General features: G+C 45.3%; 1 protein-coding gene across 1 annotated transcript; it reads right to left on the bottom strand.

The window, feature by feature from the left end:
* Positions 1-8,081: 8,081 nt before the first annotated feature.
* On the bottom strand, positions 8,082-13,323 carry LOC134587216 (histone H2A-like). Its single transcript, XM_063443449.1, has 2 exons — positions 13,276-13,323; positions 8,082-8,580 (listed from the first exon to the last, which is right to left on the bottom strand). The coding sequence occupies exon 2, from the start codon at positions 8,569-8,571 to the stop codon at positions 8,152-8,154; it is 420 nt and encodes a 139-aa protein (XP_063299519.1). The 5' UTR covers positions 8,572-8,580; positions 13,276-13,323; the 3' UTR covers positions 8,082-8,151.
* Between the last annotated feature and the right edge of the window lie 750 nt (positions 13,324-14,073).

The following is a 14,073-nucleotide window of genomic DNA, read 5'->3' as shown; positions in this document are numbered from 1 at the left end:
ATGGGTTTACATGTTAAATATGGATATATTCATCAGTGGCTCACAACGAAGCACAAATACTTCGTAAATCCTGAACGTCTTAAATTCAGTATGTGAATTCACTGGGTGTCTTTTGTAGTTTTATTGGTGCTTGCTTATTACCGGTCATTTTGTGTATTGGAGTTACTGGTACTTACGTTTTGCACAGAGGAAAGTGGGCCAAAGTATGGAGAATTTTTATTTGTTTTGAATATGTTTATTAGAGTCGCAGAAAAACGTTGGCAGACATTTTACGAATTGGTAAATTTTAACATATGGTTGCCTGTGCAGGAGCGTATAAGTCAGAGTAAACATGCAGTAAAGTAAATCTGATGCACCTAGCCTTGGCGAGATTCAATAATACATGGGCATTCGACAGGTATATTAACGCTCCATATAGGCTTTTTAGTCATCCGAGCAATACCTATGTCTAACTACGCGCGCGATAACGCTTTCAGCATGGGTAGCCTTATACGTATTCATATAAACTTGCAATTGAGATTAAAATCTCATTAAAAAAAATAAACTAGGAAAAAAATTAAATAAAGGTAAGCCTTAATTTGCATCCGAAAGTTATTGTATAGCGAGTATCAACCATATGCTCTTTATATAAGTTCAGATAACCACTTAAATGTGTAATACAGTAATCGTATATAACAGAAGCATATTAGTCTGGTATCTTGAGGTATCAATGAATCCAATTTATTAACATTTTTGCAGCAGCTAGGTAATGACAATGTAGGCATGCCATGAAATGAGTGTGCAATCATTTATGATGTTACGGAAGCAGTGTATATGCTTAACCCCTTAAGGACACATGACGTGTGTGACACGTCATGATTCCCTTTTATTCCAGAAGCGTGGTCCTTAAGGGGTTAAAGGACCACTCTAGTGCCAGGAAAACACTCGTTTTCCTGGCACTAGAGTGCCCTGAGGGTGCCCCCACCCTCAGGGACCCCCTCCCGCCCGGCTCTGAAAAGGGGTAAAACTTACCCTTTTCTAGCGCTGGGCGGGGCGCTCTCCTCCTCCTCTCCGCCCTGTCAGCTGAATACGCACGCGCAGCAAGAGCTGCGCGCGCATTCAGCCGGTCGCATAGGAAAGCATTTACAATGCTTTCCTATGGACGCTTGCGTGCTCTCACTGTGATTTTCATAGTGAGAATCACGGAAGCGCCTCTAGCGGCTGTCAATGAGACAGCCACTAGAGGATTAGGGGGAAGGCTTAACCAATTTATAAACATAGCAGTTTCTCTGAAACTGCTATGTTTATTTAAAAAAAATGGGTTAACCCTAGCTGGACCTGGCCCCCAGACCACTTAATTAAGCTGAAGTGGTCTGGGTGCCTAGAGTGGTCCTTTAACTGGGCCATCTAACTTTCCTGAATTCTTGAAGGACCTGCATATTTATGCTAACTGCGTAAAAAGTAAATGCAAGCGTGGAAATAATAAAATAAAGAAAAATAAAAAATGTGAACTATAGAACGGCAGGGTGGCCTTGCCAGACCGTTATGCTGCCTGGGGGGAGTCTCCCATGGCACTGCCGCCACACTGTCCCTGGGTCGCCAGGCCTCCCTTCTTCCCCATGCCGGTCTCCGCTCACCGGTCGGACTTCCGCAGTGCTGTGGGCACTTGGGAGCATGAGCCATCCGTTGAACCCCACCACAAAAGTCCTCGGGTCGTCCGCTCCCTGCACCTCCCCAGCTCCACGTGGGTCTCCTGAAGTGTGCACTAGCCCGGCGTCGGCCACATGTTTGGAGCCAGTGCCCCACGACCACCGGTCCGTCGAGGGTTTAGCAGTCCCGCCCCACTGGGCTCACGGCATCGGGGACAGGGCTCTCCGGGGACCTCCCAGATGCCCGGGTGCCCACTTCTCCGGCGGTCAAGGACACAGCACGAGGGGTCCTCCCAGCGCTTGGTTCTGCCAGGGCTCGTGTGGGCGGCCCATGTCAGTCCCCCTCGGTGCCTCCCCATCTAAAATAAATCGTCAGATGGGCTCCATTCTGGGGCTTTTAGGAGAGGCCCTGTCGGCAGTAGGGTGCAGACACATCAGGTCTCCAACCTTCTTCGCCACTGTGATGGCTTGTGTCGTCTCGGTCCCTGCCAGGTTGCTTTCACATGAAAGTGTACCTTCTCCTCTGTGTTAAGGTCTGTTTCTGCTGGCCTGCCGTCCATTACACAGCTATCGCCAGTTTAGGCCGCTGACACAGGGCTCACGATGAATGCCAGGTTGGCTGTGTGAGCAAGGAGTGTCTTCCGATTTCGGGTGTCATTTCCAGGCGGGCCACATCCAGGCAGCCTGTGCCTGTACAGGAGAGCAGCGTTGTCTCCGGGCGGCTCTTCCCGCCTCGAGTATGGCGCCTCCATGGGACTGGGTTCACCCCCCACCGGCCGGAGTGGAGCAGGGCCGCATCTCTCGCAAATATGGTCCTCCATCGGGACCCGTGGAGCTGGTGTGCTTGTGTATCTGGTCGGGTGATCAGTTGCCGGTTCATACTTAGCAGCTGTCCGTGCCTGTAGATGGTGTGTAGGCCAGGCTTAACAGCTCCGGTGCTCCCGGTATGTTTCTGGCCCCGGTCTGGTACCGAATAGAAGCTCGGGAAATTCCCAGTGTTAATGCGGTGAGTGATCCGATTTTGGAGTAGTCTGCAAGTGCATTTGTCGCCTTTTTCCAGGGCTCGAGCGAGGAGCCCTGGTGCTTTGCTTCCATGCGGCTTGGCGGCCCGGCCCCGCCCCCAGAATTTTTATTTGTATCCATGGAAATTGGTCCAACATTCTATTGGAAAAACTTTGTCACCATGTTAATTTATTTTTTTGTTAAAACAGAAATGCATTTAAATACAGCTTTGCCAAATGAAAAGATCAATAGGGTAACATTGACTATCAGTTGGGTTTCATAGCAGGAGTTTGGTCAGGAAATTGCACTCAGATAAGATGGGGAGCATGGGAAGTGTAAGCTGATTTGCATTAAATATTCTTGATGGGTAAGTACTGCAGTAAAGTTGGCGTGCAGTTATAAACGTTAAAATATATATATATATATGTATATAAAATGGGAAGTTGTATGGTAATAAAAGAGCAATAACTAATTATTTATAAGGGAGTCGTCACTTTTCCTTTGGGGATTGTGGGGGGTGGAAATTTCACAATATATAACTTTCATTGGGTGCTCTACTTTCTAACAGTGCTGTAAAGATTTAGCAATTATCACAAATCATTTCAGTCCAGTCGCAAATCAATGGTACAAATTGCCTTGGAGTAGGAAATACCACAACAATGGAAAAGGTTTAGCAAAGTGTTCTGTTCGAAAAAGTGATGCAGCCATACTTGCTTGTTGGCGCCTTCACTTTTGTACCATATTTAAGATCTGATAAATCTTCCCTGTGTCTCCACATATTATATTCAGGAAAGAAACAATGATTGACATGAAGATGGATTCTACGTTCAAAACTATAAAACTGACTTTTTAATCAGTTAGAATAAAAAAAAAAACTATTAAGAAACATTTCCATTTTATTTTATAAACCTTGCTGCAATTACTTGACCACAAAAAGGTGCAGTTTGGGGAGGGGGGGGGGCCTGACAGCCAAGATGGCTGGACGTGTTTGTTAACAGCTCCTGCACATCTGAGCCTAAACTACAGAATATCATAACCTAAACAACTAAAACTCAGAGATGAGCAGATAGCGAATGGAAAGCACAGCGTGTGGGCACCCGCGGGTGTCCCTTTTAAGTCTCAGCACCGCAGCAATCCACCTGCTGTGATCATGGGCAAATCTGTTGCCCTGCAACCCCCCCCTCTGGACCGGTGGGGGTCATCCCGGTCCCGCCGGACCCAACCGGTGAACTCACCCGCCAAAGAAGCAACCCACGAGGCTCTCCTGGCAGAGGAGGCCAAGATGGCGGACGACTTCTCCATGCGGAGGGGCGAACTGCACGGATCGGAGCCGGCACACCTATACTCGCCGCAACACCGCATAGACAGAGCGTTCAGGCGGTTCTGGCGAAGGCTGTCGGGTTGGATGCAGGCGTTGCAGGTCCAACACCAAACGAGCAAAAGCGATGCAGCGACCCGCAAAAGGCCTAGACCACCTCGGAGCCGACCAACCTTACAGGCTACCGGGAACCTTAAGCCCCGCCTGACAAGTCGGAAGCCCGCAGCAAATACAAAGGTATCTCCTCGTTGGCGGAGAACCTGTAACCATAAAAGGCGGCCACATGACAGACGGCCCACGGGGCCTCACTCACCTGCAAACACGTGTGGGAGCCGAGGTGACGGACACCTGACACGGAGCTCGGAGGCAGCTAACTACCAGCGACAGAAAGCACAACGACTCCACCGGGCGAGCGCAGCAAACGACCGCACATCACGGACCCGCGCACACACACCAGGCAGGGGAGCCCATCATGAGGACCGGCACCGGGTGCAGAACAGCCAGAGGATGAACGGAGACACCTCACAGACTATCTCCTGAAGCACATCCATGGCGTCGGATGAAAATACAGCTGATCTGGTTTTGTTCCAATGGAGCTTTTTTATATCCTTCTCCAAGAAAGAAAAAGGACAAAATTTATTTTAAAATTCCAGCTTGCTCAATTTACTTTTTTTTTTTTTTTTTTTTTTTTGAGTTGGCTGACCGCAGACAACCCTTGCCTGGACTGTTTATGCTGCTTTGCCGATTCAGTTAAATACCCATGTAGTCCTGTTGGTACCTAGTAGCTCTGAGCCAAGACACATGATCACTATTAATGTCTGGTGCAAACCTTTCATATCATTAACCCATCACAACACTGTAGGTGAGATCTATGCCACAACTGTCAAGCTGTTAGCCCTGACTGATAGGCACTATGCTGCCCTAGCCTACACTAATCCACTATGAGCTCACACAGGACATACCCCTTTCATCACTAGGGCTAAGCTAAGTGTACTGACCAACATGCATATAAATTGCATTGCATGTCCTATTAATGTGTTAGTGTGTTAGTCACTCAGTGTCCGACTATAACACATAACTACATCAATCCTCATGCGTTTTCAGCTACGGCCACACACACCATGAATCAACCTGTAGTTTACTTATTTTACTTAAACAATGTGCACAGTATGACTAGTCTCAAACCTGGGTAGCTTAAAAAACAAAACATGCGCGCATAGTGCAGCTCCAATAGCCTCCAAATAACTTACTGAGCATCATAGCACTCTGTGAACCTAACCTGCTTAAATATACGCCTGTTTGAATTATTCTATTATTCTACCAACCTTTTAATTCAGTAATTTTCAAGCATTTTTAGTAAAATTCCTGCCTACAAACATGTTATACATAGATCGCTTCGACAGGACCGCTAAATCTGTTTATGTTACAAAAATTTGTGCTGATCTTTCCTCATGCTGACCAACTGTTAACGAACGTCTGATTATATACTTGTCACTGCTGTTGGGGCATGACGAGCCCTCTTGTTATACCTTCATGCACTTCAAAAATAAAGAATAAATAAAAAATAAAAAAAAGGTGCAGTTTGCTTCTTCGGTGCCAGCTGCCTAAACATGGAACAAGTGAAGCTCAATTTTAATTATATTTATTCTACATATTTACTTTGATTTAAAGAAATTGCAGTCTAGCATTACACACTATACACAGAGTCCACCAAAGACATGGCTATATTCAATATTAGCAGTGGGAAAACCACGTTTGCGACCCTTAGATGATGGAAGGGGGATGTAAAATTGATATATCTGTACATGTAAACCAGAGAAAACATTCAGCATAGGCTGTTTAACCCCTTAAGGACACATGACATGTGTGACATGTCATGATTCCCTTTTATTCCAGAAGTTTGGTCCTTAAGGGGTTAAAGTGTATAAATGTTACCAAGTCACAAGTTTGGAGAAAGGCAATCCATGTGGACCAGGAATGCAGGAGATTGAGCAAAAGGAATCTAGGTGTTTCAGATCGCTCCAATAACCTAGGTGGGAGCTGTGGCTAGTTCAAAAGGAAAACTAGTAGTGCAGTTCTTATAAGATGAACCGGTTCTTTTAATGGATTAGGATATTAAGGCATGCATTCCTTTAAAATCCACAGTTGTCATAAAATGACCCTTTCCCTCCAAAGCCAGGACAGACTACGGTCTGCACCTTGAATTGAGGCCTAAGATTGCCAGAACATACCTGGTCAGTGTTCATGAACACCTTTATTATAAATCCCAGACCCTTGGGGGAGCCCAGACTGAACCAGGGTCCAATTTTGAGAAGTTGTCATTTGCAAAGCTAGTCTGTAAATGCGTGCCCTCCTTCACAGAAGGGTGCAAGACAGGATGAAAAAGCACATCCCCATTACCCATCAGAATTTTGCCCCCAGCATTTTAGTTCAGGAGGCATAGACCATTTTGAGTTCATCTAGCCTTTAGTGAAGTCTTGCAAGATGCAAACATCTACCTGTAGAGGCAAATCTCAAGTTCCATTTCCTTGGAGTTAAAGCTTGTTGAGCTCTTACATTTTGCTAGGATTTCTAGATCAAGTGCCGTCTTCAAGCTGATTACAAAGAAGTCAACGGTAAGAGAAGATTATATAATACAATGCCCAGGCTCTCATTGCACTATCACAAACTTAATTGGAATAAAGTTAAGCCGGAGTGTCCTTGTAAGAGCCTATTGCTGACAATTATGATGTCCTTATTACAGAATTAGACAGAAAGCACTAAAACAACCATACTTCAAGTGTCTTGTGTTTGGACACTTACGTGAGGAGGCACACATACACTATATGAATCTCCCATCTCAACCCAGTCTACCTGGGTTGAACAACCCTCCCTGCAAGAGGATAAAATGTATCCTTTTGACTAGACATTAGCACTTAATAATTTAGCATGGGCAACAAGAAATTCACCCCTGGTGGGTATGCCATGGATGCCTACAGGCTTGGTTTGGTGATTAATGTAAGATTGAAATCTACTCTACGTCAGGGCTTTAAGCTGTTCTCTCACTAACCATAAACTGAATTCTCAACTCCGAACACACTTGGCCACTCCATTTCTTCCATGAATACTAGCAGGTAGGTGCTACTGTCATGGAGCATGGGACAGAGAAAGGAAGTGGATGCAGTGATTTTAGCATAAGAGGGGATATGCCACATATGAGTATGATGGGCTTGCTTGACTTGCTGATGCCCTTGTGGCTTTAATCTCTATGTTAAAGTTGTAAATTTTACAACTAGCCCGCCGCCCCTCTGCACATTTTAGAGCATGCTAATGTGTAAAATAAATTGGATTGATGCACATTTTGACAAGTGAGTTTTTTTGTATCACTCCAGTGGTTATTAAAATGTAATTTCACCTGCCACTTTCAGCTAAATAAAAAAATAAAAATAGTTACATTTCTAATGAGCAGTGTATCCTTCTAAACCCCCTACTAGGGAACACAGGAGGTGGGCAGTAGTATGGTAATGTGGCTGTTTACTACAAAAGCCAATGCAAACATACAGGTCTTGAAGTGGCAGGTGAGCCTACACTTTAATGGTCATTTAAGGGATACTAAAAACCTCCAGTTATTTAAATGTGCCAAGAGGTTTTGGATAATGCACAAGTAACTTGTTTTTCCTGTAGCAGACATTGATGGGAATAAATTAGAGACTGGGGTAGGCAGACTGGTGGGGGTGGGAGACTAGCAGTGTCATAAAGAGGGTCAGGTTAGCCGCTCTTGCCAACCTTATACCCAGTGCACATGTACAATGATGCCCTTTCTGAACAAAAATAAATAAATGGGGCCCCTAACATAACCACTGGGTATTTGGTAGTTATGACTCAGACTGCCATTACATTCTAGAGCCCCAAAGAAGTACATTTAGAGAGCAATGCCTAAATCTCTTGCTTACAGATAAGACAGGATTGGCCACGATTGTGTGTCATCTCATGGCTCTCTATTGACATTTTCCTGAGCTTTTAACAGTTTGTTCAGGAATCTGTTATTCCAGCCACAGATGCCTCTCCATACCAGTTGGCCCAAACAAACACGGTTAAAGGTTAATAAATAAGTTTAATTGTAAACATTTTAAAAACAAACATTTCATAAATAGTTTATAACAATACAAGCTCATTTGATGGGGAGGAGGGGAGAGATTTGAGAATTCCAGATAGTATACAAGACTAGAATTCTTGAGACTCTGCTACTTTACTTGACTCTTGTGACCCTGGAACTCTACTAGTTTTCTTTGGTAGAAGCACAGCATGGATGTTAGGCAAGACACCACCATCAGCAATTGTGATGCCATCAAACAGCTTGGAGAGTTCATCATCATTTCTAACTGCCAGCTGGATGTGTCTGGGTAAGATCCTCGATTTCTTGTTGTCTCTGGCCGCGTTTCCTGACAGCTCCAAGACCTCCGCACACAGGTACTCCAGAGAGGCTGCCAGGTAAACAGCAGCTGCCGCACCAATCCTCTCCGCATAGTTTCCTTTCTTCAAGAGTCTGTGGATACGTCCAACTGGGAACTGCAGGCCAGCCTTGGATGATTTAGAGGCCTTTCCAGCTGCAGCTTTCTGAACCTTCTTTCCACGACCAGACATCCTGAAGATCTAAAACCAGAGGAAGGGAAAGTTTGTTATCTGCATAGGTACGGTCGTAGGTTTATCCATTAGTCATACATGTTCACATAAAATTTGGTATATTTTACCATTGGCAGGAGGGAGGTTTAAACTGCCTTATACCAAGATCAAAGTCATATTGACCCCCATAGAATGAAGAGTGCATGTGGGGGATTGTAGGAAGTGGCGGAGAGCACAGCTGCATCTATTTACATATTACAAGAAGGGATCTGTGAGACGGTAACTCCCTCTTTGTGATAAGCTATACGATCAAACCGAATTGCAATTCTTATAGTGTTTTGGACTTTCTATTCATTCATCTGTCTTTCTGCCAAATAGACAAAATTCAATATGCCTGGGACATGGATCTGGAGGATATAAAAAAAAAATTGTTAGAGACATAAGGGCATTTGGGGGTCAATAAAATTGAGAGGAGTTGGGGGTGGTTGGGAGGAGAAGGATGTGACCACAACGGTGCCACTTTAAGAGTCGATTGTCCAAATTCTGAAACTAAACAACCTACAAATTCAATGTGTTTGAAAAGCGCCCATTTTTTTAATATACATTTATTTATTTATTTTTCCTAGAGAGCAGCCACATACACACCACAATATTATCTATGAATAAGTTAATATATCAAAAATAAAACACTACAAAACTTACCTGGAATAACTACCCAAATATAGCCATTTAGCAGTCAAAGTCCACTATAGTCACCCAGACCACTTTAGCTCATTTAAGTGGTCTGGGCACAGTGTCCTTGCCCCACTAAGTCCTGCGATGTACATCATTGTAGTTTGATAAATTACAGTTTGATTTCCTTGCAGAACTAAGACGGCCTCCTGATAGACCGCCACTAAAGGCGCTTCTGGGATTCTAAGGGACTCTGTCCCTTGAATGATGTTCACGCTCTGCATCATCATTGATAACCAATAAGAAAGCATTTGGGTAGAGAAGGGTGGCAGCAGTGGGCTCTGTAGTGTTAGAAATACAGATTCCCAACACCATGCAATCCCTTTAGGAGCCCAAAACTCTTCTAGGAACTCTGTATTGTGATGTATGAGTAAATAACAGAGCTCGGGGGGGCGGAGCCAACAGCCGAACTGACTGGTCGCATCTCCAGAGAGCTCAGAGATATACAGCCGCAAATTGAGCAAAATTCGACTAATTTACCCCACAAAACAGCTACAAACGTTAACCCGCTGCAGCAGAAGACCCACCAATGGGCAGGAAAAACAAAAAGCCGAAACCCGACCTGCCCCGGACGGACGCCAGCATAGGGGATCTGTGGCAGCGAGCACGTGGCGCGCCACGGCCCGATTTGGACGCCTACATGGACGACGGACTCTGAGCACGAGGAGGCATGCCCGCCTGCAATGCATGTCCCGACACAGCCTCAAGCGAAACCGGACGATGCCCCGGTCACTAAGGCCGAAATGAGGGAGCTGTTAGCGGAGCTCCGCAGAAACATCCAGGTGGATATGGCTGAAATGAAAAGAGACATTCAGGGCCTAACACACCGCATGAGCACCGTGGAGCAGGACTGCCGCACCCACTTGAGGCAAGTGTCCACGCTCCAACAGGAGGTGAAAACGCTACACCTAACGCACCTGAGTCTGGAACGGACTCTGGCGACGCTAGAAGACTCACGCCAAGCCCAAAACATAAAGGTTAGAGGTATAGCGGAGACTGTCCCAGAGTCCGAACTCCCCCACTTTCTACGGCGTCTGATTAGCAAGCTACTCCCGCCGAAGCAGGCCAAGGGGGTTGTACTGGACGGCATGTTCAGGATCCCGAAACCACCCACAGCACCTCAGGTGGCACCCAGGGGCTTAATTGTAAAATTTCAAAAGCGACAGGACAAGATGGCGGTAATGACCGCTGCCAGAGGTAACACGCCCTTAGCCTTCGAAGACATGGCCCTCTCGCTCTATGCAGATCTCTCGAGAGGGACTGCGGCCTGGCGCGCAACTCTAAGGCCTTTCACCACCTTGCTCCGCGCACATACCGTGAAATACCAATGGCGCTCCACGCACAAGCTTCAGGTGACCCAGGTCGGACATACCCACCTTACTGCGGACCTACAGGAGGCGAAGTCACATCTCGTCGCCTTGGGCCTCCCACCGGACTCGCTGCAACAACCCCGCACCACACCCAGATCCCACGAGTGGAACCCGGCTACCGCAGAGACCTTTGTTCCAAGAGACACGGCCCGCGCTACACGGACAGTAGCCCCTACCTGAGCGTTCCTGTAGGGAGCACCTATAAAACATACCTCTGTCTTACTACCGTTCCACAGTTTTGTTATAGTTTGCACATACATATGGACGGGCCAAGTTGGCCACTACACAATTACCTGCCTACCATACTCCGGTCCACTGACCCGCAGGCCTAAACAGGACTACCAACTCACCTTTCCCGCCTAATGGCCGACCGCTGCGCACTATGGCGGGAAGACCTGACCAGCACGCCACGGCACGGAGTGATGATCCCTCGAGACATTGCCTGAAGGATACACATAACGGGACTCTATGGGACTCCTATGGGACTCCCTGCAGGGTGACCCCCACACTCACAAAGGGCAATGCAGTTGCACACTTACCACAAGATAGTGGACACTATACGACCGGAGTGCATTGACTGGGTTACGTTACTTTATTGTTTGAATGTTTTAGTATTAACGGGGTAAACCAAGATGCAGAACCGTTCCTACCCGCAGATCCCACTTACCAACCCCCCATACTTAACTAAACAATTTCAATATTGTGTTCCAAGTATCCTGCTCATAGATAAGGCGCTGTCCACACGTACAGAATTAGCCATAGGCAACACCTTAGGGGGAGAGGCTATTAACCCACGGTTGATTGACCCCGAGTTGCTTAGCAGCGCAGCTCTACAAATATTACTATTAATACGTAACTACACATAATCTACAATTGTACTGCCTCTGCTTATGTCCCGCTACGCTTATTGTGATTGTTACTACGCTGATTGAGCATACTATTGTGGCTGAACACGCCTGTTAAACTCTGCACACACACGTAACTTTCTATCTCGGCCTCACACTCTTCCCTCAGTAGCCATTGTGACGAACCCAAACTATGATGTACTTTATACGATTGTGTAGGCGCATGCTGTCTTAACACTTCTTACAAGATCGAAATGTTTATCGCACAGAAAACTGGAGAATTTACCAGGGCCCCACTGAGACATAGCTACCACCTGTTTTGTACCTATAGGATATTAAGCAAGAGGCCTCACGCCACAACTTTAGCGAGTTATAATATTGTGCAGATTGTCATACGCACATCTTAACTATGACACATAACCTTACAAGTAGCATCTAGTCATGAATGTTTAGCAGATGAAGCATACTCTCTTCTTATTCCCTTAAAAACCTGTGCTGAAATTTCAAATGTCACACCATGTACTGAATGTTGGAACTCCATATACCAAGCTTTCACTGTTGTGACGTGTTGCAACTATTTGTTAAATTGTGCACAACAAAAAAAAAAAAAAAAAAAAAAAAAAAAGAGCTCCACAGCAGTGAAACTCACAACTGTGTAGCTTTAAGGTACAACAACAAAATGAATGTTTTAGTTGCATAAATTAGCATGAAAAAAAAATTAAAATCTCAGAGTAGCCACACCCCTTGAATTTAAGTGCCCTTTTTGTCCACCTGAATTATTAAGAGGTTTCATTTTGACAAACTTCCCACCTTACAGTTAAAGGGACACTATAGGCACACCATAACCAGACCTCCAGGGGCCATAGGTGGCCCCTGGAGTTTAAAGGACCACTCTAGTGCCAGGATAGCACTCGTTTTCCTGGCACTAGAGTGCCCTGAGGGTGCCCCCACCCTCAGGGACCCCCTCCCGCCCGGCTCTGGAAAGGGGAAAGGGGTAAAAACTTACCTTTTTCCAGCGGTGGGCGGGGAGCTCTCCTCCTCCCCCGTCGGCTGAATGCGCACGCGCGGCAAGAGCTGCGCGCGCATTCAGCCGGTCACATAGGAAAGCATTCATAATGCTTTCCTACGGACGCTGGTGTGCTCTCACTGTGAAAATCACAGTGAGAAGCACGCAAGCGCCTCTAGCGGCTGTCAATGAGACAGCCACTAGAGGACATAGGGGGAAGGCTTAACCCATTCATAAACATAGCAGTTTCTCTGAAACTGCTATGTTTATGAAAAAATGGGTTAACCCTAGAAGGACCTGGCACCCAGACCACCTCATTAAGCTGAAGTGGTCTGGGTGCCTAGAGTGGTCCTTTAACATATGCACCCTCTAGAGAAAATAGAGAGCAGATCAAAATGCAGAGTTAGTGAAGCATGCAGACCCACATTCTGGGGGAGATTTATCAAGGTGTTCAGAATTAGTCACCATGGAAACCAGCAGGCACATTCCATTGTTGACATTTCCACTTTAGAATTCACACACACACACACACACAACACTGATACATTTCCCCATTGTATCCAGCACACACCAAATACAATAAATTCCAATATACATAGTAAGAGCTGGCCTCCAAGTACACCTCAGAAGTACTTTCAGTAATTATTCCCCAGATTTTAGCTTAGGGACTGCATTGGGCAGTGAGTAGAACTCACAGTGCACAATATATATACTGCTCAATCCGGACAGTATCTCTAATATTAGCCGGGAAATCACAAACAAACCTACTAACCAGTAGAACCAGCAGTATGAACTCAGATAACAAGTCTCCCAAAGCAGTCTGAGGAATCTCCTGACCTGGGTGGTTTATATCTGTTAATAGGAGCTGCAGGTGTAAGCTGTTCAGATTAGTAATTAATTACTAGTCAATTAGCAGCAATACTATTCCAAATACCTACAGGCATTTGGATCCCATGGTGGGAGATGCTATTGATGAGGTTAACCCCTTAAGGACCAAACTTCTGGAATAAAAGGGGAATCATGACATGTCACACATGTCATGTGTCCTTAAGGGGTTAAATATTAAAAGATAGTAAAATATACAGGATTTGTCTGATATCCAGGAATCGGTTAATACTTTTTTGTCTAGAAATGATCAAAAATAGTATATTAGATATGAGAAATACGTCTATAGTGTATATATATATCCTGTATTGTTATCTCCTGCTGTATGTGAATATTGCTAACTGCAGGGGAGCACTTTTCCTGCAGACTCCGACCCGTTCATATTGTGCAAGAATGAAATCAATGCACCAACAAGGTGTGAAATACTTCAAATTTACAATATATGGGTTGGTACAGAAAGATATATATAATTAAAGAGCTTATATTACAAGTTGGTCCTTTTTCTGCTGCTTCTTTATACATTGCACATTGACAGCATTTTAAATAGTGTTTTACTGTCGCTATGTTCTGTATATTGAAAATATTTATTTTGTTTGTTTTAATTTTGAAACGTGTTGTTACTTAAAGGAACACTGTGGTGTTTGGAATTTAAACATGTATTCCTAATGCTGTAGTCCCCCCTCCC

This window comes from Pelobates fuscus, chromosome 1 (genome assembly GCF_036172605.1).
Source record: "Pelobates fuscus isolate aPelFus1 chromosome 1, aPelFus1.pri, whole genome shotgun sequence".
NCBI classification, from domain to species: domain Eukaryota; kingdom Metazoa; phylum Chordata; class Amphibia; order Anura; family Pelobatidae; genus Pelobates; species Pelobates fuscus.
This window is presented reverse-complemented; position numbering and strand designations above follow the sequence as displayed.